The sequence below is a fragment of the Kogia breviceps genome, chromosome 2 (assembly GCF_026419965.1).
Source record: "Kogia breviceps isolate mKogBre1 chromosome 2, mKogBre1 haplotype 1, whole genome shotgun sequence".
NCBI classification, from domain to species: domain Eukaryota; kingdom Metazoa; phylum Chordata; class Mammalia; order Artiodactyla; family Physeteridae; genus Kogia; species Kogia breviceps.
The window spans coordinates 27245094-27273042 of record NC_081311.1 but is presented as its reverse complement, the minus strand read 5'-3'; the positions used below and the strand labels follow the sequence as shown (position 1 = coordinate 27273042).

The 27949-nt window shown below is 42.5% G+C and overlaps 1 protein-coding gene across 1 annotated transcript in view; it reads right to left on the bottom strand.

Annotated features, from left to right (window-relative positions):
* FBXW4 (F-box and WD repeat domain containing 4) overlaps window positions 1-27949 on the bottom strand; it is an 80439-nt gene that overhangs the window by 48955 nt on the left and 3535 nt on the right. The window contains 4 exon segments of the mRNA XM_059054102.2: window positions 4253-4347; window positions 10404-10536; window positions 10973-11158; window positions 14798-14893. Coding sequence (XP_058910085.1) covers window positions 4253-4347; window positions 10404-10536; window positions 10973-11158; window positions 14798-14893 — 510 coding nt within the window.

Sequence of the window (27949 nt, the reverse complement as noted above, 5' to 3'; positions counted from 1 at the left end):
GTACACAGTGATGGCTTTCCTTCCAGATTCTCCCTCACCTCTGGGAGAAATGAAGCAAGAAGGGGCAGCTCCTCCATCAAAACCCCCCAGAGGCCACAAACTCACTTTACAAATTTGAATCGGTACATTTCGGGCAGACTTGGACTAATCTCTCCCAAAACAAACAGGCCACCACAGTGAGCAAAATTACACTAAATTATATTGTATATTTAATAACACAGCTAAGTCAAGTTTCTACACCTATACCACTCATATGTTTCCCTAATGACAGAAACAAGAGAGAAGGGATTAAAACCCAAGGGTCCTGGGAAGCCTTCCTGACCACACTCACTCACATGATAGCAAGTGTTGCTCGGAGATGGGGAAAGGATTCTTCTGAGCACCTCCTTTTTCTTGGAGGGCATTAAATATGGTGTCTGCAGAGGAAGGAGATGCTGTGGGCTCCTCTCTCTTCCCCTCCAAGGCAAACAGGGCAATGGGGCTCCAGACTCATTTCACCATCAAGGCACCCCCCCGGCCAGCTTGGAAGGGCCCTGCAAACCGAAGATCTATGGGCAATGGCACTCCTGGGATGGTGTAAGCATTCACGGCTACACGAGTGAGCCCAGGCCTTGATTACATACTGCCTTCCTCCCCTCCCCCTCGCTATCTCAACTCTGGCCTCCAGAAAGAGACTGTTCCCAGATCCCCAAAGAGGCTTTCAAGGGCCACAGCTACTGTCCAAGATTCTGGTGGATGAAGGCATTGCAGTGACGTAGAGGCCTGCCTCGTGGCCCTCCCTCAGCACCACAGCATGTAGCAATAAGCTGGAGACCTGAGCCTCTTCTGCCCCATCCCACAGGTGCCCTTCTCTGAGCCTCAATTTCTCTGTCTGCCAGGAGGGGAATGACCCTCTCCCTTCCTCAACCAGAGACAGACTAGTTTCAGGCACTTAGTATCATCTGGCAACCACTACAGCTGTGCCCCCATCTTTCCCCCACCACTGAATAAGATCCTCAGAAGAGCCACCCCACAGCAAGTGTTCAGTCAATACACAGGGAGCACAGAGGAAAGGGAGTGAGAGAAAGAGATGGAAAATAGAAGGGATGAAATCGAGTCTTTAACAGTTCTTCATCTCCTTACTCTTGAGTATTTACTAACTTTATTCAGCTAGAAATAATCTTTTAATGGCAATACAACGTACTGCATGTTTAAAAAATTCTGCTTTTCTGTAATACTTATGGAAAAGTGCTCAGAACTCTATGTGACCTCAGGAGATCGTATCCTGAGACCAGTTAGGACCCACAATTACACCCAGACATGTGCCCTTCTACCTCCAGCATATCAATTCAGTCCCATCTCAACCAGTCCTTTCACTCATCAAACAGCTCCTGGTTGGGCCTCCTCTACAGTAGGAAGGCTGCATCTATAAGTCATAAATCCTAAAAGCAGAGTTATTAGTGTTGGGGCAAGAAGATGGGTTGGAGGGCACATAGGAGGTAGAGGGAAAGGTCCTTGCCTGCCACCTTCCCATGGAGCCTACTGGTTTTCCTTCCGTTTTTTGAGTACCTAAACATGGCTCTAAGCACATGACCGGTATTAAATATTATTCTCCAAGAGTGTTTACAAACCAAGAACTCAAGGTCAAGAAAGGAAGAAGAGGTGACATTTGGACAGAAGACAGAATACCTGCTTTCTCCCAGTCATGAACACCTCAAATTAAGCCTAGGGCTCATGTTTCATACTAAGTTTCTAAGTACACACATATGAAAAGAAGGCAGATAAGTCCCAGCATCAAAGATAAATACGATGAATATCTCTGACAAATTATTTTAAATAGAAGAAAGAGACTGAGATGTGCTGGGTCTCCCAACTGTCCAGGTTCCTTGGAGGACAGCTGCTGCTCACCCACTCTCGTGTTTTTCACAAGGGGTTCACGGCCACATCACATTAGTGAACTGACAACCACACTCAACAAGAAAGGTGGCAGGGAAGGGAACAGAGGCAGCCACGAAGGGCAGGAAAACCACAGGGGAAAAGGAGAGGAAAGAGATTCCAGCTGAGTCCCCACCTCAAGAAGACTGCAAAAGAGCAGTGTAACTCCATGAGGGACAGGAGAAGCCCCAGGGAAGGGTGGAGACGTGAGAGCAGCTAAAGCAGCTAAACAAATGCTTTACCAGCTGGGAGAGATTCTGGCTGACACAAGATTCTAGCCCTTTTAGCTTTGTAGAGTATTTTCATATTCATTATTTCAGATCATCTTCACAATAACCTAGTAAGGACTATGAAAGAAATAGTATTCATATTTAACAGATGAGGAAACCACAGCTCCGAGGACTTACCCGAGGCCACCCTGCTGGTTGGTGGCAAAGCAGAACTCCAGTTTCCCAGAACAGACCCTACAGCTAGGAGGCAGTGTCTTCCAAGATTGGGAAAATGGTTCAGTTTACTGAAAGGTTCAAATTCATTGACACAGTGAGAAGAAATGGATCTAATGATAAGACGAAAAGATTCCTATCCCAATATATTTTTGGGGTAAGAGAAAAAGAAGCAGAGAGAACACCAACATATACTCTGGTCATTTAGTGTAATGACAGAATCCCAAATACAAACTACTTTTTAAAAACAGTCCAAGACACCATTTGTGGACTTGGGGAAAAGGTCATCTCAAATAACTGTGGGTCATGGAGCTAAACAGGCAGCCAATAGTGAGTGAAAGAATCATCCCAGGGGCAAGAAAGTACACCAAGAAGACATTTAAGGAGAATGTTAAGAAAACATGAGACCTAGGTTTTCACCAAAGATGGGGCATATCAAGGACTTAGCAGAGGGTCTGGCATAGAACATATGACTAATAAATGTTAGCTGCTGGTAACAGGAGTAGTTATAGAGCAGTGCTAGTAATATTAGGAAGCTAGGTCCTTCCTCAAAGCCAGCTTCCAAGTTGTGGCCAAAAAAGCCCCAAAGTCAGTTTATTGTGATCTAAACTGCTTCTCAGTGACGAAGGCAGACACTGTCCTCAACCTTTTATTGACATCATCTTCAACAGCTGCCATGCTCTATTCTGTTAACAGGTAGCCTAACACATTCCAGAGGAGGTGGCTGGAGTAGAGGAATATGAAGATGGGGATGCTGGGAGAGCCTGTATGTGTCTTTAGCCTAATTCCATGCGCAGGAAGCGCATGGACCATCTCCAGCCTTAAGAGCATCCCTCCACCACCAACTCACCCCAGGCCGCCCCAGTCTCCCGAAGCCAGTGGGAGTCCTCAGGTAACCACTAAGATGAAGTCACCAGCCTACCTGTCACCTCCCACCCTTACACATATCCAGCCCACAGACACCCAAGCTTGGGTAACTGGCTTTAAAGGGGGCAGCGTTAGGAAGAAACTGAGGAGGGGCGAGAGCTCAATGGCTCCATTTTCCACCCTCTGCTCCCACACACTTAGGCCTCTCTACTCCCTGCTGGTTTTTCCTTCCCTTTTTCCTAGGATTGCTAGAATGATTTGTTCTGAACAGCGACAGGTTTATAGGTTAGCCGACACCTCCGCTCTGTGGAATTTTAATTAACTTCTCCCATCGTCAATATGCTAAGGAACGGGGTCTCCATTCTCTGAGGTCAGCAATGTGTTTCAGGTCCTGCTATATCAGCCGTCAAATTGAAGAATTAATGACGTGGCTAATCGGCTCTAATTCTTTAGGAAGAAAAAAATTTGAAAGAGAGTTGTGGAAGGGGCAGGAGGAGGGGTGCAGGCTCCTTGGGGTGAGGAGAAAAAGGCTGAAGGGGTCTGAGCCAAGAGGGGGGATCAACTCTCTCATTAAACAAGTGACTGACTTAAACCCGATGTTGGAGGGTAACGGCCCTACAGCTTTCCCATTGATCATTTGGTGGGGAGTGAGGGGTGAAGGAAGTGGGAGAAGACACTAAACACTCTGACAGAGCAGGTGCAGAGAGGGTGTCTATGTACTCTGCTGGTGGGGAGAGAGGCCCTGCCTCGGTTCAAGAGAGCCTAGAAAGCAGAACTCAGGATGCAAAGCTCATTCAGTCACAGGCAAAACTAGAGAAACACCAGTCAGACCAAAGGGTAGGGTAAAGCCGTCATCAAAATTGGCACTTCTGCTATAATTGTCAACGAATCTACTCCACATACATGACTTTGCATGAGGGCCCAACTGGACATGGGCCCCAAGCCTCTCCTGATGACACCCACCTGACCTCATAAAATAAAAGCATTATTACATGGGATAAAACCATACACCAAAACATCTCCCTTACCTGTGCAGTGGGCTGATAGCAATGGACCAGACTCGGTCTTCAGTCTGGATGGTGTGTAAGCACTGCCCCAGCCGGCCTGAGGCCAAAGGCCATACCTGGAAACAGGAGAGGAGATGCTCTCGTTGGCGTTGCCTGGGATCGGGATGAGGGTTGGAAAATGCACCAGGTGGAGTCATTGTTCCTAGAGTGGGTGGGGAAATGGAGAATCCTTTCTATCCTGTACACACAGAGCTCTGGGTAGCAGCAGAGGGACCTCTCCAGCTTCTGCCTTGCCTACCACCCAAACAGACGCTGGCTCTCAGTCCTAACCACCCTTTCACGTCCACCTGAGAGCCCTTATGCAGCAGCCAATTTTATACCAGGGAATCAGAAGTTTCACGTTCCTCAGCTGAGACCTGACTGAGAAGCGTGAGCAGGTGCGGCTTGCCTCTCTCAGTAACCTCCCCATGTTTGTGGATTTTCCTTTTCCTATCTCTCACCAAGATTTTACTTTGGGGAGGTAGGGAGAGGGAGGAGGAAGATCAAGGCCCAGTATGAGAGGACAGAGATAGAATTAGATTAGAATTAGAGAGAGAGGAGTAAAAAGAAAGATCCAAGGGAAGGAAAAATGGAAGAAGAGGATTTCAAAGTGGGAAGGTGGTGTGTTGTTGTTTGTTTGTTGATAATGCCCAGAATCCAGTGCTATTCATGTCAGCAGGGAATTTAGCACCTAGTGTCACCAAAAGTAGCAGAAAAGCTTAACTCTTTTAAGCTTCCATATCTCCTACTGGTTAAAAATATTGCTTGGAGCACATTATCTGGTCCCTATCAGTCAGGAATGTACATTAGCAGCCACTCTGGGCTTAACTCTAATCAACACTCACAGAGCCCTCTCAGCGGTCAGTGCATTTAGAAATCTCCCATTAAGCACAAGGCCCCCTCACCTCACCCTACCCCAGATGACACACACAGGGGACTAAGCCTCTAACCAAACAGAGAGGAAACCTCAAATGTATAAGGCTGTCCCCAGACAGCAGCCAAGGAGGGATCCTGAGAAGGCCAGATGGATCAGTGACCTCTCAAGGTCCCTGCAGTGCTATAAGGGGAACACAAAAAAGTCAGACAGGACCTTAGATGGAAGAACTTTCAGGAAACATTCCTTGAGTTCAAGGGGTAGGTGATGGAGTGGGGGTGGTCCTGACTTCTTAGGATCACATGATATCTCTTCTCTATAAAAGGAGAAAGCGTTTCTTAGATTTTGTGTGTCTATGATAGGGGGAGAAGGGTGTGAGTTACTTTTCCCAACACAGGGAAAAGAAAATAAATTTAACAAGAAGATCCTGAATAAGGAAGGGCAGAAAACAGGTAAACGCCACAACTTTCCTGGAATGCCAGGATTCTGGCTCATTCTTCTGGATTAGGTCACTTTGGTAGTAACTAGATGCATCTAATGTCCTCTTTCAGACAGCCTTGGCCTGGAAGAGAAGTTTGTCTTTTCCCTGATGCAAACTACCTAGGAGGCAGGTTCTTGTTTGGTGTGGGTGACTGGAGACTGATTACAAAATCTCTGGGGACAGCCCTCGGCCTGAATTCACTAGTGTCCTCCACTGAACGGGCTGGTGGATCCCTAGACTGTGAAAACCACAGAACAAGGTTTCTGGTCTTCAGGGGTGGCTCTGGAAGCACGCTGCCAATTTCCCAAGCATGATCTGGGGAAAGTGGCCCTCCTGACCTGCACCAGTAGCACACCATCCACCAAAATATGAGTATGCTGATCACATCTTAACCCTCAGTGATCAAATTCAAAACAGACCCAACCCTGGAGAAGATATAACTCAGTGGGAGTAGGCATTTATACAGTCCTTTAAAAAACCAGTTGGCAATATGTATCAAAATCCTTAAAATAACCAAAGCCTTTGACTCAGTAATTCTATTGCTGAGACTCTATCCTAAGAAAATAATCCTAAAATGAAGAAAAACCTAAATGATAAATATATTCCCTGCAACCTGCAATAGCAGAAAGAGCATACATGGGCTTTAGAATTAGACAAATCTGGGTTTGAACCCTAGTTGCTACTAATTTATCTCTGATGTTAGGGATATTTTATAACTTGTTAGCCTCAGTTTCCTCATGTATAAAATGGGAAATAATGCCTATCTTTTAGGGTTGCAGTGTGGAAAAATGAAGATAAATGTAAAGCACCCGGCACAGAAGCACAGTATTTGGTAGACATTAGGCATCAATAATGGTGGTCCTTATTACTACAGGAGAAAAATAGATACAAACATCCACCAATAGGAAAAATAGTAACTAAATTATGGTAAGTCCATTGTGAAGCCATTAGAGATGACACAAGTAATTTGCAATAATAATGGAAAACCTTATAAAATAAGGTAGACACAGCAGGGTATATTGCGCATATAAGATATATTATGAATGCGAATCAAAACTACAATGAGATATCACCTCACACGGGTCAGAATGACCATCATCAAAAAAATCTACAAACAATAAATGCTGTAGAGGGTGTGGAGTAAAGGGAACCCTCCTACACTGTTGGTGGGAATGTAAATTGATACAGCCACTATGCAGAACAGTATGGAGGTTCCTTAGAAAACTAAAAATGGAACTACCATATGATCCAGCAATCCCACTCCTGGGGCATATATCCAGAGAAAACCATAATTCTAAAAGATAGATGTACCCCAATGTTCATTGTAGCACTATTTACAATAGCCAGGATATGGAAGCAACCTAAATATCTATTCATGGAGGAATTGATAAAGATGTGGTATATATATATATATATATATATATATATATATATATATATATATATATATATATATACATACACACAATGGAATATTACTCAGCCATAAAAAAGAACAAAATAATGCCATTTGATGCCATTTGCAGCAACATGGATGGACCCAGAGATTGTCATACTGAGTGAAGTAAGTCAGACAGAGAAAGACAAATATCATATGATATTTCTTGTATGTGGAATCTAAAAAAATGGTACAAATGAACCTCTTTACAAAACAGAAATAGTGTCACAGATATAGAAAACAAACTTATGGTTACCAAGGGGGAAGGCGGGAGAGGGATAAATTAAGAGATTAAGATTGACATATACACACTACTATATATACAATAAATGACTAATAAGAACCTACTGTAGAGCACAGGGAACTCTACTCAATACTCTGTAATGACCTATATGGGAATAGAATCTAAAAAAGAGTGGATATATGTATAACTGATTCACTTTGCTGTACAGCAGGAACTAACACAACATTGTAAATCCACTATACTCCAATAAAAATTCATTTAAAAAATAGATATATTATGACCATAATTATGTGGGGAAAAATTACCCTAAAGGATAAAATGAGGAAATGAATAAATGTAAAGTGCTTATTAGCACAGTGCCTGGTTACATTCTATGTTATTATAAAACAAAAAAAGCAAACCTATGCACTGAAAAACACCTAAAAGAAAAAAAAACAGTTCAAATGTTCCCTCCTTCATAAAATCTCCCCTTCCAAGTCAAATGTGATCTCTCCACCCTCCAAACTTTCTGGCCCTTTCTCTAGAGCCTTACAACTTCACAGTCCTGGCCACTTCCAACCACCTTCATAGCTTCATAGCTAGTGCATGCAGTCTCAACTTCCCTTAAGGAAAGGCTGTATCTTCTTCCCCTTTGAAGCCTAGCATACAGTAAGTACTTATCAGAATGAAAGAAAGAATAAAGAAAACAGAAAAAAATGAAGGAATGATCAGACCTGGCCCAGGCCCAGCAAGAATGTAAGCTACCATCCTATCACATCTCAGGATGGGGCCAGCCTCACCAAAGCCCAGAGGGGCAATCCAACCTAAGTCACAGTAAATCTGAAACTAGGACTGGGGGCAGGGGAAGGAAGCTCTCTGGGCAGTCCCTAGCTCAGAAGTTTTGCAAAGAAAATGTTTTGTTTCCCTTCACCCCAATAAATCTCTTTCCTAAAACATAGTCCATTTTGGGGAACCCCCCAAAAACAGGCTATAGATGTTTACAGACAAACATGACTACGTTCTTATGTAGGTTCAGGTATTAGAAACCTGTACAAGCAGCTGGAGAATTACAGGTGCCACCAAAAAGAAATGGAAAGTCAGTTATAAAAGACTAAATGTGGGTAATGTGAAAATGGTCCAGGAAGATGAAGATGGCTAAATGCAAAGACAACAATAGATGGAGGGAACAGAAGCAGCATCCAGAAAGCCAGAAAAGATGAGCTGGCCTGGAGGTCACTGGGAAACCGCAAAACAGCTGACTAGTTTCCTGGAGTTGAAGAACCAGCGGGGAGAATTCTGTCACTGACTAAAAAGAAATCCTCAAAAGGAATAGGATCTACTGCAGTGACAATTTTAGAATTAGAAAGTACTGATTTTAATGCTTAAAAACTCTAAACCAGTAAATAATTGTACTTAAAACATGAAACTAACCCAATATCCTAAATAAAATTGCTGTCACTCTTCAACTGTAAGCAGTCTATAGCCCTGAATTGCTACCTGTGGTCATAAAGCTTAGCTGTACACTGCTCTGGGTGTTAGACCACAGAGAAATGGATAGAAGAAAGAGATGTCACTGAAGGCTTCACAGGGAAGCTTGAAGCCGTGACAAGAAAATGCTAGAATGAGATGAGAATATCTAGGTCCCACATGCACAAAAGGTTTCTGTGCAAATTGACTTCTGTGCAGTATAGCAAGTTAAGGTTGGTCTCTTTACAAGGAATGGTACAAAGACAGTGACCAATCAGAAACCTGAAGTAAGTATGGAGTGGGGGATTCGGAAGCAAGAGATAGGAAATTCAGTTTCCATGTTGGTTCAAAAGATTTTCTGGGGTGAGATGAACTGGGAGATTGGGATTAACATATATACACTACTATGTATAAAATAGATAACTAATGAGAACCTACTGTATAGCACAGGGTGATTTTAGACTTCTGGCCTCCAGAACTGGGAGGTAATAAATTTCTGTTGTTTTAAATTAAAAAAAAAAGAAGAAGAAGAAGGTTTTCTGAATTTTTCTTAGGCTCCCTGTGCTGATGCACACATCTCTCTGACAAAATACAAAGTGTAAGGAAAAAATTAGCAAAGGGAGGAGAAACTGCCATAAATAAAAAGGAACATATTTAGTCCTTCTTTTTACATAAATTAGCAACATTTTCACATGAAGGTATAATCACACTAGAGGGAACATAGAGCCAGAAAAGTTAGTAAAGATTGCAACTTCTCTCCCCTGAGTCCCCTCCCTATGTGTCCTAGAGTTCCATTTGCTGACATGGTCAAGCATTTTGCTCCTATTAGCACTGTGGAGTCTCCAGATGCTGGGAAACACACAAGCAAGAACCTATCGAGCTTCCTCCACCATCAACTGAATTATCAGCAAAGTTCCCACAGCATTCCCAAAGGATCAGGCATGTGTGGGCCCTGACAAGGGCTACTGGACACAGGGATGGAGAAAGTTCTTCTCTGCCTCATGGGTGAAAGCCTAATTGACCCAGATGTGGAGGAGCTGAGTCCATAAAGCAGGGGTTACACTACTTTATCAGTCTCATTCTGTTGGGCCTTGGCAGATGTCTGACTTTAGACCAGGCAACTTGGCAATGACACAACAAACAATGCCCTCCACTAGTCGTCTTTCTACTGCTTACTGACCACATCACTCTCCAGAGAAGCAGTAAAAACACATTTTAATTATCAGCCCGATTGCTTATAAACAAGGTGGTAAAAAATTAACCTTCTCAAACAGAGAGCGAGCAAAAGGAGGGAGATTTTAAAATAAAATATTGGGGTTAGAACTCAACCCACAAACTTGAGGAAACTCAGCTCAGGAAGGAAAAGCTGGCCAGGCCCTCTGTTTTTGAGTTCACGCCACATTTCAAGTGAGTGGCAAGCTTCCCAGCCACTGTCCACTCCTTTCCCAGGCCAGCTGGCAGGGACATAGCCTGGCATGGCAAGCTGCATGCCAGAGGCACATAAGTGAGTTCTTTATTGTGTCGTTTCCCCCCCTTCCCCAACTCAGTGCCCTCAGCCAATCCTGAGACTCAAGTTCCTATTCACCCTCTCCCACCCCACTCCCTAAAGACAGTAGGAAATAACAGTATGTAAGGGGGAGACCACCTCACCTTGGCCGTCCTGTCTCTGGAGCCACTCACAATGATGCCCCCTTTGCAATCCACACAGTTCACCTCCTGTTCATGGGCTGAGTACTTGACAGTGAAGGTGCTATGAATCTTATGAACACCAATCTTCCCATCTCTATAAGAGAAATAAGAAGCCAACCCCCGAGAGCCAGTTATTCTCTCTGTAGGAAAAGAACAAGTCTACAGAAACAGCCGGAGTCTCCAATGACTTCCAAATTTGCTAAGCTTTAGGCAATTCAGCCCAATAAGGTGCTGAGTTTCTAGATACCTTTACTTCTTCAGTATAATTGGGGCTGAACAGAGCTGAGAGACAAAACAAATTTCCCACTTGACAGTATCAAAACCAGTTTCACTTTTCATTAAAGGCTCTTCCTGTTTTCCTTCTCCAGCTAACCCTATGAAGTACCTGCTTTAAATGGAAAAAAACACTACCCCTTCTTCTAGTCTCCCTACTCATCCCTTTGGAGTTGAGACAGAAAAGTCAGAGGCAGACAGAAGGTCTCTGAAGAATACTGAGGAGGAGGAAGGAAGGAGAAGCCTGCAGCACTTACCCTCCTGCACTGATAATATGCGAGTTGGCCAGCACAAAGTGGCAAACGTCCTCATCATGCCCAGCAAAGACTCCCAGGGGCCTCCGGTTCAAGCTGGCACCATCTGGGCGGAACTGATAGGCCAGGATGAAATTAGCCTGGGATATGTACAGAGAATCACCCTCTAGCTGCATCCAGGGCATCTGACTGCAGAGATGGAAAACAAAATTTAAGGATCATCAAGATATAGTATGAAGGGACTTCCCTGGTGGCGCAGAAATCCGCCTGCCAATGCAGGGGACACGGGTTCGAGCCCTGGTCCAGGAAGATCCCACATGCCGCGGAGCAGCTAAGCCTGTGCGCCACAACTACTGAGCCTACACTCTAGAGCCCACAAGCCACAACTACTGAGCCCGTGTGCCACTACTACTGAAGCCCACGCACCTAGAGCCCGTGCTCTGCAACGAGAAGCCACTGCAATGAGAAGCCCACGTACCACAACGAAGAGTAGCCCCCACTCACTGCAACTAGAGAAAGCCCGCGTGCAGCAAAGAAGCCAAAAATTAATTTTTGGGCTTCCCTGGTGGCGCAGTGGTTGAGAATCCGCCTGCCGATGCAGGAGACACGGGTTCGTGCCCTGGTCCGGGAAGATCCCACATGCCGCGGAGCAACTAAGCCCGTGAGCCATGGCCGCTGAGCCTGCGCGTCCGGAGCCTGTGCTCCGCAACGGGAGAGGCCACAACAGTGAGAGGCCCGCATACCGCAAAAAAAAAAAAAAAAAAAAAAATTAATTTTTTGTAAAAGAAGAAACCTCCTCCAAAAAAAAAAAAAGATATAGCATGAAAATTCAACTTCAATCTTTGGAGAGGCTGACCAATCCCCAACTTAGCAATAACCTGTAAGGTTAAGTCTATACCTCACTCCCCTCCTTCAAAACTGGCTACCTTTAGAAAACTAGAGTGATTGAGATTTGTGGTGACCTAATCTTCTTTGGACTTTCTAAAAGAAAGTCAGAATAAAAGACCAATTAAATAGCACTTTTAAATGGAGAATGCTTGGGAGTTCCCTGGCAGTCCAGTGGTTAGGACTCAGCGCTTTCACTGCCATGGCCCTGGGTTCAATCCTTGGTCAGGGAACTATCCTGCAAGTTGCCTGTGGTGCGGCCTAAATAAATAAATAAATAAACAAATAGAGAATGCTTAAGACTTGAATTACTGGCTGAGCAACGAAAATGCAATGATTGAGGGGTGGGGAAGGGCAAAAAGAAACCTTCCACCCAGATGAAGTAATTTTTTCATTCTGTGTCCTCACTGATCTGAAGTTTAAGTGATAAGTTTCACAGTTCCAGGACCTCCGTAAACACCTCTTTCCCAAAAGACAGAGAAAGGAAAAGAGTGAGCCCAGGGAAGCCCCATTCCCTTTCCCTACTAGAGCAAAAGGGCCTTTTTTTTTTTTTTTTGCCTGTGTTGGGTCTTCGTTGCTGTGCACGGGCTTTCTCCAGTTGCAATGAGCGGGGGCTACTGCTCCTTGCAGTGCACGGGCGTCTCATTGTCATGGCTTCTCTTGTTGCAGAGCACGGGCTCTAGGCGCACAGGCTTCAGTAGTTGTGGCATGTGGGCTCAGTGGTTGTGGCTTGAGGGCTCTAGAGCTCAGGCTCAGTAGTTGTGGTGCAGCATGTGGGATCTTCCTGGGCCAGGGCTCGAACCCGTGTCCCCTGCATTGGCAGGCAGATTCCTAACCACTGCACCACCAGGGAAGCCCAAAAGGGCCTTTTTTTTTTTTTTTTTTTTGCAGTACGCAGGCCTGTCACTGTTGTGGTCTCTCCAGTTGCGGAGCACAGGCTCTGGATGTGCAGGCTCAGCGGCCATGGCTCACAAGCCCAGCCGCTCCGCGGCACGTGGGATCTTCCCAGACCGGAGCACGAACCTGTGTCCCCCACATCGGCAGGCGGACTCTCAACCACTGCGCCACCAGGGAAGCCAAAAGGGCCATTTTTAAGTGAAAGGAATAAAGCCATTTAGGAAAGGATGCTAATGTACTGATTAGATTCCTAGATCCTCACAGAGGATACCTACATTTCTGTATTAGAGGCTAAGTGAGGCAATGGAAAAACATAGCTCCAGAGCAGTCTACTACAGTTCAGAGACTACAGAGAAATAGTTGGCTCTCATAGGCAGCTGATAAGAGAAATACACAAATAGTTAAAGATTCCCTCTACAAACTGGCAGGAGGAAAAAAGGTTAGAGACCACAGCCCAGTCCCATGGCACAGAGAGAGCCTTAAGAAGAAAGAAGACTCTCCAGACACCATGCTCTCCGGTGGGGACTAAGCCCCTTGCACAAGGTACATCCCAGCAGCCTGTCCTACACCACATAGGGGTCCTAGAGCTACCAGGTCCCAAGCAAAGCATAGGGACAGATGATTTGTCCCCATTTATAGAGACACCATCTCCCACTGCCAAGCCTGTCTGAGCAAACTGGGCTGTGTTTCTTCCCCAGACTCCTTAATACAAGCGTCATGGGAATGTGGAAAAGTTCTGCAAAGATGGACCATTAAATGCAGCTTGGACTTTGTAGTAACTAGTTTCTGCACATGAGGTTTTTACAAGTGTGTGCAAATATTATATGGAACATGTGTAGAGTGTGTACAGATGCCTGCACTCTCATTCATTATGCACATTCCTCTTCAACATCCCCTTGCACGAGTCTGTGGCACACTGAAGTGGGCAGCAAACAGAGGGGTTTGGAATTCATGTGTTTAGAGCCATCTGGTAAACAGCCATTTGCCCAGGACAAGAAACCAGGTTCATGCCAGGTGAACAGTGGAGAATCGCAGGGTAGCCTGGTAAGCATTTTGTGCATTTATTTGCCAAACTGCCTGAAACCAGCCCAAAAAGACGTCAGGAACAAAATCTTGTTAGAGAAATAAACTCTTCTTTCTGGTAATAAAAGGCAAAAGTGGGAAGCAGAGGGTAAAGCCCTTTGTCATACAAATCCATCTTTCTCCCCTGTAGTTGCTTTACCATCATCACCACCACATAATTTGCAGTAACCCATGTCATTGAGAGCAGCAGAAATGGTATACAAGCAAAAGAAAAGGTCATCAGATGAAGAAGCTTGCCTGAACCTATCAGCACAGGTCCAGGTCCGCTGGAATGTGGAATCATGATGTTCCCTATCCATTCCAACCAATCAACAAAGAGTACTTTTTTGGTAGGGAGTCAAATAATAACTATGAAATAATTCAGCATCAATGAAGTATAAAATTTGTGGCATTAGCAGTGCCAAAGCCATTATCTAAATTTCCTGCCATTTTTTTCCAAGCTCTACCTTCCTGTAACATACATATCCAAACCTTCAGATCCTATTTTGCTTTTTAATAAAAGTAGGGGAGAGGGCTACAGGAAGCCAAGAGTGAAGGTGTAACTCTCTCGAGTAGAAAATTTTAAAAAAACAAATTGTAAAACAAGATGAGTTGAAATATTGGCTTCATTTATTTCTTTTGATGAGGTGCATTAACAGAGGTACCTCTGAGTGGTAGGATTATAGTTAAGTTTTATTTTCTTCTTTAAGCTCCTCTATTTTTTCAAATTTCTACAATAAACATTTATTATTTTTATAATCATAAAAATATGGGATCTGTTAAAATAAACTACATTTTTTATAATCTTTTTCTAAATGTGAAAAAACGTTGTCCCTCTGATGCCCTTTTTGTGGTATTTAAAGGATCACCAGTGCCCCATCACCCAAGACAGGCACATTTATACTCCAGCTAGAACTAGATTTTCCATTTCCCAGCATTCTTTAATGTCCCAGGTAGCTTTGAAAGAGTCAAGAGGCTACTTACCTGCATTTCCACTTCAGCAGAATCCCCTCTCGGCAACGCCCCAACCTCCAGTTCTGAGATACCTTCACCCGTTCCTTCACTGGTACACTGGCCATCCTGTGTCCAGACAGAGCAGATAATCCAATCACTACAACTCATTGCCAACCAGAGAAAATTCCCTGGGCTTTTTTACAAGTCAGGACTCAGAACATCCAGAAAATATGTGAATATAAGCAAATGGGTTAGGAGACAAGTAAGAAATAACTCTTCTCCCTCCACACTAGGATAATCAAGAAAGCCAAGGAGAACAGCCTGTCCTTTAGAGTGTCCATAGTGATGCCAAAGCTATCTAACAGAGAAGGGATGACAAAGAGTACTGGGACCACTGGTTAGCCATGTGGAAAAAAAAAAAATCCCTACCTCACACCATACAGAAAAACTAACTCAAAATAGATCACAGATTTAAACATAAAATCTAAAACTATAAAGCTGTTAGAAGAAAAAATATAAAAAATTTCTGTGGCTCAGGAAGTAGACAACAGTTTCTTAAGACACAGAAAGCAATAACATAAAAGAAAAATCCAATAAATTTGATTTTATCAAAATTAAAATTTTCTGCTCATCAAAATGAATACACAAGCCTAAAAATATGAAGAAATCCTCCGTGTGTGTGTGTGTGTGTGTGTGTGTGTGTGTGTGTGTGTGTGTGTTTGAATAAGGAACTCTCCTACATTCTTGTGAGAGATGAAAATGGTACAGCCATTTTGGGAAAAGGTCTGGCAGTTTATTATAAATCCAAACATATACCTATTCTATGAACTAGCAATTACCCAACAGAAATGAAAGCATATGTCCACAAAAGGCTTACTCAAGACTATTCATAGGAACTTTAGTCATAATAGCCAAAAGTTGTAAACAGCCCAGGCATCCATCAAGAGGAGAACGGATAAACACACTTCGGTGCATATTCATGCAATGGAATACTACTCAGCAATAAAAAGGAAAGAATTATTGATACACACAATGATGTGGGTGAATCTCAAAAACATTCTGAATGAAAGAAACCTTACACAAAACAGTTCATATTGTATGATTCCACTTATGTGAAGTTTGATTAGAAGAATAACTAATGAATGGTGAAAAAATCAGAACAGTGTTGACCACCAGGGTGGAGATGGGAATTGACTGGGAAAGAATATGTAGAAGCTTTCTGGGGTAACACTTTATATCTAAACCTTGAAGGAATTTGGGTCATGTAAGTGTGTATGCATTTGTCAAAAACGTATCAAATGATAAACTTAAAATTTGACCATTTCATTGTATATAAATTTTTCTTAAAAAAAAAGAACCATAAGCCAATATACTCTAGTGGATGATATGCATGCATGCAAAACTGTTTAGAGGTGAAGTGTACTGATATCTGCAACTCACTTTAAATGCATGATAAGACAAACATAGTAAAATGTTCACTGGAGAATCTAGGTGGCGGGTGTATGAGTGTTCATTATACAATTCATTCAACTTCTCTGTATGTTTTAAATTTTTCTTTCAAAAAATGTTGAAGGGAAAGTGTCAGTAGTACTTTCTGGATGAAGAAAGTTGGAGCAGTAAGAGATGAGGGAGCTCAGCAGCAACAAGAATGGCATAGTTTTGGGGTGGGTTGGAGTGGTAGGGGGTAGGGAGAAGAGCTCAAGTCCCTTGTGAAAGTGCACATTTGGAAGGAATTCTGAAACTGTGGGCAAGAATTTGAACATTCCATTTCAGGCCCCCATATCTCCCCTGTGTCTCCTTGGCTTGCTCCACTGGACAATACAAGGTACGCTGCTTGGGACACAGAGTAATAACTTGTCATGTCTACCGAGAAAAGGAGAGAAACAAACATTTCTTCCAGTATCTACTATATCTTCACATTTACTACCCTTTACTAAAAGACAGCAAGCAAATCCTGCTTTCAAGATTCTAAAAGAAACAAAGTAAAATTTCAAAGTAAGGAAAGAAATCACTATTTAATTAGTGCTGTTGGGTTTGTATTACATGTCCCAGCTTTATTAGAAAGAAGGGAGGGAAGAAAAATATGCATGCCTAGAAAGAACACTAGAAGATTTCCAGACTCTAAAACAGTTAGCTGTGGACAGCCAACTTTGGGTGTTTAACTTTCTTCTTTGTGTTTTTATGTATTTCCCAATTTTTCTACAATGTAATATTTTGGTAAAGATAAAAATACTCATTAAAATAATAATAATGCTTTTGATAAAACTGGATATCAACAGAGCAAAAAATTTTCATTTCATATCACAATAGGTATAATAAATTCCCCCAAAATAAAAGAGTACATTTAAAATAGTTTTTTTAACTAAAAGGCTTTAAAGTATTTAAATTTTAAATACTGCATAGAAGAAAAAAAGAGATTAAAAAAGAGATTAAAAAGAAAGCAACAGAGCAGGGGAAAATTAACAATTAATGCTATGGGTTTTATCCCTAAAGTTTTATCCCTAAAACTTTTAGGGGACTGATAAAAATCTATCAGGATAACACTCTGTCATCCATATCAAATAGCAGATAAGAACAGTCACACAGAGGCTTCCCTGGTGGTGCAATGGTTAAGAATCCACCTGCCAATGCAGGGGACATGAGTTTGAGCCCTGGTCCGGGAAGATCCCACATGCCGTGGAGCAACTAAGCCCGTGCGCCACAGCTACTGAGCCTGTGCTCTAGAGCCTGCAAACCACAACTACTGAAGCCTGCACGCCTAGAGCCTGTGCTCCGCCACAAGAGAAGCCACTGCAATGAGAAGCCCAGCCACCACAACGAAGAGCCGCAACTAGAGAAAGCCCGCAAGCAGCAACAAAGACCCAACTCAGCCAAAAATAAATAAATAAATGTATATATATATGAAAAAAAAGAACAGTCACACAGAGTTCCCATGATAAACACCGGGGAAACATCCCAAAACAATAATAGTTTACAAACATACACATTAAACCAATTAATGTAAAGTACCACCTCACATCTATTAAGTGGAAGAACCACATACTAGCTTTGGTTTGATAAAAGGATTTGGGTTTGTTTATATATTGCTGGTAGCACTCTGGTACAGCCTTTCGGAAAGGCATTCTGTCAAGAAAAGAAGTTAAATGATAGGTTCTGACCCAGCATTCCCAACACTATATCACAAAGAAATAATTCAAAAGAAAAATATTTTTTTACAAAGATATTTATAGTTGCAGCTGTATATTAGAGCTAAAATCTAGAAATAGCCCAAATGTCTGTCTGTGAGGGAAAACGGTATACTAACACAATGGAACATATTGCTATTAGAAACGACAAATGTAGGCACTGCAAAACATTTTGGAAATTACTGTAACAAGTAGTAGTAACTTTAAAACAAAGTCAAATTTATAAAGGTAAAGGTAAGGAGATACTACATAAAATTATGTCTCCATAAATAGCTCAGAAGAGGTAAACATGGAGTTCAGGAAGTATTTTTTTAAATATGTATCACATAATTGTTGATACTTTGGTCTTTTCGTTTACCTTTAAACTTTTAATTTATTTTCATTTAAATAATAGATTAAATGAAGTTGTGAGAAAAGCACAGAATGCAGACATAGGAAACTGGGATCTGGGCCCCAGTTCTGCCTCTTACTAATGATACAACCCTGGTTACCTAGCTTCTCTAATTGTCCATATCTGTACCTATGAAATAAGGATAGTATTCCACACAATTATGGTGTTTTAAAATGACAACTAAAACAAAATACAGGCTAAGTTATAAATCACTTGAAAAAGGTTATTTTTACATAAATATAAATGTAGTAGTAGTTTATATCGATGAATAGTGACATCACTAAAGCTAATCTAATAATCATTTTTCTTCTAATTTAATTATAACTCTTAGAAATTGTTCTTCTAACGTCAAACATTAGCCCTCTTTAAGGCTGAGTGATTAGGATTTGGGTACACACGTTAAAGCTAAAAATATATTATTGAATTCTTCCACTGGGTGAATGTGGTCCCCAGTTTCACATTTCTAGAGAGCGACCTAAACTACTAGATGGTTAGAAAATCGAGGACCATAAAAGACAGTCAACAGGATGGACCAAAAGAACTGAACTCTTAGTGAAAAAGATTAGACCAACTATCAAATCTTATCTACAAGTCCCTCCCAGATGTAAAAGAGGAGATTATTTATAGTTAACCTCTCCTCTTGAGTTAGGTCTAAGTTAGTAGGTGGAGGTGAAACCAAAAATTGAATATTCTGGATCTTAGCAGGAAGGAAACAAGGGAGAAAGAATCAATATATTTCCTGAATTGGGATAAGGACAATACTTCTCTCATCTCCCTGGTCACTTAACTGCCATTTGGTGACACTTTACTAGGGGTCAAAGCACTGCCCCGAGGGCCTGATCACAGAAGCAAGAAACTTTCAAAGTTGAACTTTAGATGCTGCTACCAAGCAGCAGGTGCAGGCATCCTCTCCCACAACCAACACCATAATCAAAATACTTGGCTCTGGTCTTTCAAATCAAATTTCAACTTTTTAAAAACATTCCATTTGGCTTTCACTTGAGAAACAGTTACACTTTGTTAAAAGCAGCTTAACAACTCAGCTTCTTTTTTTTAAAATCCCTTCTGTTTGTTCAGTTCTTTCTGATGGTTAGTTTCCCTAGCTGGTGGCCAAATCATATCTATATTCTTATTGGCTTCAACACTTAAAAAATCAGAAGGAATAAACAAACTCCTCTCTCTGAAGACAGGTATCCCTCCCTCCCTGTAGGGACCTATCACAACCTAGTCAAAGGGAGTCGGTAGAACAAGTCCAAAGTGCCTGAGAAGACAGGAGCAGGTGCCCCTGGGAATTCAATAAGGACTCTTGCTCCCATCCTTGAAATGCTCTCAGCATGGCTGTTTCTTCAACAGTTACTGGTATAAAGTGGGGGTGCTCCCCCCCCAAAATGATTAGTGCCCTGTAAATAAACCTCTGGCACAGCTATTAATGCATGGAGGAATCTCTAACCTGGCCTGTGGGCCTGGTGGAACTTCCATTTTCCCAGCCCTCTTTCTCTTGCCTCAGGCTCATTTTTCCACTTGGCCCCCCCTCCCTCTCAGCTTTCCGGCACTTAGTCACCATTATAGTTTGACTGCATTCCTGGGTGCATGACCTATTTTAAACAAAAACAACACAACATGCACCCAGGGTAAGCTATCAGGCCCCTTAAAATCTTGGCAACAGTGAGTCCAGAGGGACAGAAATTAATCTAGGCAGTTATCTAGAGTCCCCTTTCATTTCACCTCTCCTCACTCACACCCCAAACCAAAAGCAAATAAATAAACCGAATTTGAAGAAAAATGGCTCGGGGATGAAGGAGGGGAAGTGTGAGTATATTAGAGAGGTATTTACCTGCAGTCTCTGAGATCAGAAACCTCCTGGATCACAAATCAATTTCCCTCTTTGCCCCTTCTTGAAGTTTGATTCCCCACGATACCGCCAATGCTGCCTACCTGCATGACTGACATGATTTCCATAAGCATAACTTCCTGCCGCCTTGGGAATTCAGTAAAGGAGGGTATCTGTCCACAAGTGTGGACAAGGCCATCTCACGGGGAAGTGGGCTAAGGACGGGAGACAGGGCTATGCAAAATGATGCTTGGGGGCTTGGAGTTTTAACTCAACACTGTCTCGATTTCTTTGATCTTCTTGCTCACCAGAAAGCAGATTTCCCCCCATATTGGCTGTGCTACCAGCTCTGCTACCAATACTAAGAACTTGGCTCTAATGCATGTACAAGTATTTAAACAGCCCAAGACAAGAAGCTTCTAACTCTTCATTTATACACGTGTTAGACTAAATCCTCCAATGGCCTCAGGAGCAGAGGTATATAATTAAGGTTCAAAATAAATCAGTGAGGGCTTCCCTGGTGGCGCAATGGTTGAAAAGTCCACCTGCCGATGCAGGGGACACGGGTTCGTGCCCTGGTCCGGGAAGATCCCACATGCCGCAGAGCGGCTAGGCCCGTGAGCCATGGCCGCTGAGCCTGCGCGTCTGGAGCCTGTGCTCCGCAGCGGGAGAGGCCACAACAGTGAGAGGCCCGCGTACCGCAAAAAAATAAATAAATAAATCAGTGAAAAATCATATATTGTGTTAAACTGCCTATCCTTCTGGCCAGGGAATAGGCAGCAGCCTCAACACCCAAGGAGAAGTGAGATTACAGGGAACATGCCATCATGAGGACAGGACCAAAGGCAAGGAGAGCATGGAGCAGATCCATATCTCCCTTGAAAGGCCTCCAAATGTCAGCTCCCTTTACTCAATTCAACCTCACCTCCCATGGCTCCACACTCTGCAACTGAACTCCAGCAAAGCCATCTCTCTTTTACATTCATTCCTATCCCCATACCTTCCCCTATATTGCCAGAACCAGCCTACCTTTGTCCCTGACAAATGCATGCTTCCCCCTTTGGGCACTAGTCAAATTCACCCATTTTTCTTCAAAATCCAGTTTAAGCCTCTACTTCCCTGACTCCTCCAAACATTCTTCTCTCTCACACGTGAACCCTTAGACTGAACATACCATAAACTGAGGCACTGTTCGCTTTTCACAGCTGTATGTCTTGTTTGTCCAATACATTCATAAATTCCACAGGATTGAGTCTTAAAACTCCTAGTACTTCTAAAAGTGTATCTCAACCAGCATGCTGCAGAGCAGTGGTATACCAGAACCCTGAATAAGTGTGCCATAAAAATTTTAATGATTTATAGACTTTATTTTCATTCAACCAAAGATCCACATTTTTATGAAGATATCTGTCAGACAAACCATGGAGCCACAATATGGGTCATGACACAATTTGCCACAGAAAAGAGAAAGATTGCGTGTTCAGAGGAACATATATAAACTTTACGTCAAAAGATATGAGAACAAGGTCAGGGCAGTAAACAGTTCTACTCAAACAGTAACATACCAAACAGTGAACAAGTAAATGGACAGGTTTTTCAACTTTCTGAAACCTGCTTTTTTTTTTTAAAAAAAAAAAAGACATTCATCTTTTAATCCTTTAATGTACTATCAAAAGTTCTAACATCGTACAAAAATATGTCTTAGACACAAAGGTAAGAACCGTGGTCCTAGCATAATAAGTATTCTGATAGATACTGCTTAGGTATCTATCAGAAATACAGTTCCCCCTTTGGCAAGTCACATTTTCAACAATACCTATAGATTTTCAGGAGCCTAGACACACTACCTTCAAGCTCCAAAGGCCCTTCCTAAAAATGTACAGTATACCACATCTTCAGAAATTCAACCAAGCCCTCCAAATTCTTATGCTAGAGAGGCCCAAGGGAAGGAATCTGAGCAGATGGAGTATCTTAATGTGGCACCCACATGTCAAAGCTGTCCAAAGCAGTTTCTGAAGCACTGGGCATAACCCTGATTCTTTATGTGAGCTTAGGATTTAGGGCCGTGTTCACATTCATTTCCTCCTGCTATTGGTCAAGTTCTATATTTGCAGGGCACTTGACCAGTGTGTGTATTCTGCAAGAGGTTAAGAGATGTTAAGCAGGAGAAAAAAAGAATTTTATGGTCAAAACATTTTGGACAATACTGAAACAAAATTAAACAGGTCTCTCTAGCACAGGACTTCTCTGAGCCTTTAATTTACCAATGGGCATTGTGAATCCCCCAAAGAGGGGATGTGGAACACAGCATTTCCCACACTCATTTAATCACAGAATCAGTTTTTCAAGAATCCCACAATACAGCTTTCAGAAAGGCTGATGTAGCACTTTCTGAGAATAAACAACAGCAAGAAAGATGCCACTGTTTTTTGTGAACAGGCCATCTTCTGAGTCATGAATCAGGCACTACCACAGACTCAGAAGTGGATTTTGTTCTCATACCTTCAGTATTACTTTTCCCTGGGCTCTCCATCTGAAATGTGAGGAATAATTATACTGCTCTGCTTCTCAGGGTTGTTTATTATTGTCTTAAATCTTGCAACTGTGTTGCATATTAATCACCAAAACAGGTTCTCAGCCAAAGTGGCCAGGCTTCAAAAATCCCTGGTGCCCTTCCAGCCTGGATGAAGAGATGGAGAGAACATGAACCAAACGCCACCCAGAAAGTTTTTACTCCAGTTTCTCCAGAAATCTCCAGTTTCTAGGCCATTATGATGAAGTCCAATCACAGCAAAGATAAGGGATGAATGAGAGGTTGCCCTTTAGTAACTCACTTCTGGAGGGAGGCCCCTTTTAATCACACACACCACCTACCTGTATCTGAATCTTGACTCACCTTTTCAGTGTGGACTTTCTAAAGGAAATTATAAGAAACATAGGAGATCAAAGCTGGATCTACAGGGAAGAAAGAAAAAGAAGTACTGGAAGAGGACTATTTCCCTTTCTCCACAGAGAAAAAACCAATTACAGAGCTAGTGAGCAGGGGAAATATCATTCCTTTCAGTGAAACAGCTTTCCAGGAAAAGTATCTCAACATATTTACTATAAAACAATTTAATTTCCCTGTCCCATCACCTGCCAGCCCATCCCCATCCCCCCCAAAAGCCCACAGGTTGTGGATTTCCTCTCATTCTTGGCAGAGTTACCAGAAGAAATATAATACCCCCTTTGGACTGCTCCCAACAGCTGCTGGAACAAGAAGGGGAGCTGGGGGTAACCTTCCAAAGCTGCCTCTAAAAATGACCATTCCCCCTGCCAAACCACATAGCCAGTGAACATAAGACAGCTCTTTTTCTACTTTCTTAAAGGGGAGACCCCAAAAGCAACAGTGTCCCCTAGACCAAAATGCTTGCCTCCAGCCTTTCTGTTCTCCTCAACTTGACTCTAAGCTGAAACTTCTAATACCTATTTCTTCCCTAACATGCACTTAAAAATATTTATTTATTTATTTTGGCTGCAGCGGACCTCAGTTGCAGCATGCGGACTTTTTTTTTTTTTTTTTGGCTGCGTTGGGTCTTCGCTGCTGCGCACAGGCTTTCTCTAGTTGCAGCGAGCGGGGGCTACTCTTTGTTGGGGTGCTTCAGCTTCTCATTTCAGTGGCTTCTCTTGTTGCGGAGCACCGGCTTTAGGCACGAGGGCTTCAGTAGTTATGGCACGCAGGCTCAGCAGTTGTGGCTTGCGGGCTCTAGAGCACAGGCTCAGTAGTTGCGGCGCAGCGGCTTAGCTGCTCTGCAGCATGTGTGATCTTCCCGGACCAGGGCTCGAACCCGTGTCCCTGCATTGGCAGGCAGATTCGTAACCACTGGGCCACCAGGGAAGTCCCCCTAACATGCACTTCTTAAAACAATCATCTACTACTTCACAGGACTAGCATTTTTTATTTGATTGTTTAACCCACCAATATCCAAATTAGGGTTCTTATCAAACTCCTATTCAAGGTAATTTCCTTGTCTCTGTCCACCTCCCCAATGTCACATTCCTCATGTGCACGCGTGCACGCACACACACACACACACACACACACACACACACACCCTCCTTTCAGGTCAAAAGCCTTCCTAGAGAAAAGTCTAGGAACAAATTGCACTGATTGCACCATACGCCGGCCCTTTCCCCCTTCCCCAACATCATCATAAACTAAATGCACCTCAGTTCTGTCTGCTGCCTTGCCAGGCAGCAGAGAGACTTCCAGCTAGCCTTCAGCCTCTCAGCTGAGACCACCAACAAAGAAGTTCACGAATGTCAACTGGGGGCACAGGCAATATCTCTCTTTGCCGAGGAGAAACTGGACAGAGCCTCCAGCATCATTCCCCAAAGGTGACAGCCGGGGTCGACTGAAGACTGTGAAAATTGTACAAGGGCTGGGGGAGAAAATATAATGTAAGGAATGATTTGGAATCAGGGGCAGGAGGAGGCAGAGGCATGAACTGGCTGACCCCAAATGTCTTTTCCATCTCTAACTCCTATGATTCTTTGACCTCCAATTTTGTGCTGCGAACAAGGAATGGAAAGTCAACAGACGTGGTGATGTTTTGAAAGAGCCTGGCAGTCTGCTCTTGTCATTTAGTGGCCTTTGCATGTATTTTTTAAGGTGTCTCCAAGCCCTGTCTTCATTTCACAGTTGTCACCTTTCTCAACAATTTGAGCTCATGTCAAACACCAAAAAAGAAGGAGAAGAAGAAAGAATGTACTGGCAATTAATTGTCGGCTAAAGAGGGGCAGGCACAAAGGCCCATTGGGTGGCCCAGACTCCCAGGGAGGGCAATGTGGACAATTTGGATATAATGAAGAACTAACTCAAAGCTGAGACAAAGGAGCCAAACCTCTAACAAGAGATAAATTCTTTCTCCAGATAGTCTCATAGTCAGTTTTAGATACAGTTCAAGCCTTTACATGATTCAAGATTCATAAACATATTCTTAATTAGCACAACCATCTTGCTTCTACTGATTACACCTGGAGTTCCATCTGAAAGCTGTTCAAATCTGGGCAAGATTGCTGAATAGAAAGGACTTTCCTCAAGGATAAACCAAATCTTTGGATTCTCAACCTCATCTAATGGTTGACACACCTGAGATAAATTCTGGAGTTTACCAAAAATCTGTTTCTGTAGATCAGAGTGGGGGGCATGTCAATTTTTACTGGAAATTCAAAACTCAACTTTTTCCTCATTTTTCCAAACAGTCAATCTTGTCTTAAATTTTCAAAATTTATTGGAGCCTGGCCTCAAGAAAAGTCTACCTGAAAGTCTCCCTATTCCATGGTTATGAGTTAGGACCAGAAACTAATCCAATGCCAGAGTCAATCCAGAGTTTAGGTTAAGTTGTCAAACAAAGGTAATTCTTTTCTATGTAAAACACTCAAAAATAATTTTTAAAAAAATGTGTATGCTTCATCAGTAACCTCACTGCCAGTTTGATTTCAAGCAGCTCAAGCACAATCTGTACCTAAGGTGATACGGCTAGACACAGAAAACTGAAACTAAGAAACTGAGAGTACTGAAGTATTTTCAGAGATTTCATTCAAAATAAATTGTTTATCTTGTAGATTATGAGGACTTTGGATTTCTCCATGATTCTGCCTTGAAAGCTAGGAAATTCATCCCCTACTATTCAAGTTTTACAAGACTGGAAAGGATATAAGCAGCTCCCGTATTCTCACAGTCTTGGAGGAAAAGGCCTCTTGCACTCTTCCAGTTTGCATTTGGAGGTACTGACTGTACTAGACCATTTCCTGCTTCCACAGGTGTATTGTTTCATTTATTTTAAACATGTAAACTGAACTCACTTTTATTAACTCACAAAACCATTAAAAATAAGGCCTTTCCAAAACAGCTGAAGATAAATACATCCATATAATAAACCTTTTAATGAACCAGAGAACAAGTGACTGCTTCCTAGGTAAGGCAGAAACGTGGAAGGAGAGAGCCAAAGCTACTTTAAATTGCTAATTGTTTTCTGAAAATCACTGTTTAGGCCCTAAAAGTAACCAGTGAGCAATGCCTTCTCTGTTCAGTTAGGAAACTTTATGCTTTCTGAGTCAAAAAAATGCTCTTAGGTGCAATCATTTTAAAACAAACAAACACACTCTGCTTATCTGTGTCCATCTCACCACTCTGGATGTTAATCATCACTGAAATAGATACCCCATTCCCCTGGCCTCAAAGAGCTCCAAGCCTACTAGACCCTGGCTGAGGAATGAATGTACATGCCAGGGCAAACACCTCAGAGCCTGACTCCCTAAACACTTATTGTTAATTCTAGGCAAATCTATCACAGGCAAATGCAAGAGAGCACCCAGGTAATGCTCAAAGGTTATTTAAAATAAAATTCAAGTTTGAAAACATACAGGACTTAATTTAGGAGGAAGAAGATCAAGACTGCAAAAGTATTTTTAAAAATAGATTTACATATATGGATATACTTTTTTCTTTCCATTCTTTGTTCTTGTTAATTCTACAGTATCAAAATTTACTAATAGCACCTTTGCTCTTCCACCTCTCATACTTTCTAACTTCTTGCATTTAGCCTACATTATAAACTGACGGAGTTAAATTTCACTGTTTTGTTCTTGAAGACTGAACTAGCTTAGTTTTGCCCCGACTGTTCAGGAAAAACTTAAAAGATTGCTATATGAAACATTTCCTTGATTTTTATATTAAAGATATTTCTATTCCCCCAGGCTTGATAAAACTTTCAAATAAAACTGATTTTAAACCAGATGACTGACTCAAGCTATCTTTGTGTCCACTTAAAAAAGGAGTTCAGGATACCTACCAGTGCTCACTGTTTGGGCAGGAGGCCTAAAGGGAAGCAAATTATTTGTTTGTGGTTTTAAAGTGGCCAAAATGCCTTCAAGCACAAGTATAGACCATTAACAAATCACAAGGAACCAAAGCAGTTCATCTTACTCAACAAAGCTATGATCAGTTAGGAACAGCCAAACTGAATGGGACTTGCCCTGGGCCGGAAGGTCAGTAAATCTTACTTTGTGTTTCCAAGAATTCATGAGGCTCTTCGGCAGGGAGTGCAGACCCTAAAGCCCACAGGTTCTGCTGTCATGTTGCCAAAAACATTCAGGACAGGTGAGGGAAACTAAGCAGTGTGTGTGTGTGTTTTCCCCCACCTCCTGTCTTTAGGCAGCATCTCCAAGTCAAACCATCTTCACTTTTACTATATAGACTGACTAGAGGAGAAGCCAAGCAATTAAAACGTTCCATTTTACACCAATTTATTGAGTGCCTACTATGTGCTGAACACTGTGCTATCACTTAACACATCACAACATTTAAGCCTCATTTTACTGGATATGTTATTCCCATTGTTTATAGATGATAAAACTCTGGGGCAGTGAAGTTGTGTGGCTTCTGATAAAATGCAGTTTTGTGTTGTGCTTATAAAAACTTATCCTACTGTCCAGTGTGCAGTTAATTAGCCCAAAATATGAACTACAGCCCTGCCACTATCCAAGCAGCTGTACTTTCACTGAACTTTGGGCCCAAGCTCCCTGATGCCCTAAGAGGGCTGGGGTACATGCCATCTCCCTCCAGGGATGACAACCACCTCTCTTGGTGGCTTATCACATCTCTGCAGCTGTCCTAAAACAGACCACACCGGTAAAGATTCTCTCCACCTGCTGTAACACACATAGCTTTTCCCCTCAACTCAGAAAACGTGAGCAGTGACCCTGCTCTTTATCAAGTCCTGTGGTAAAAC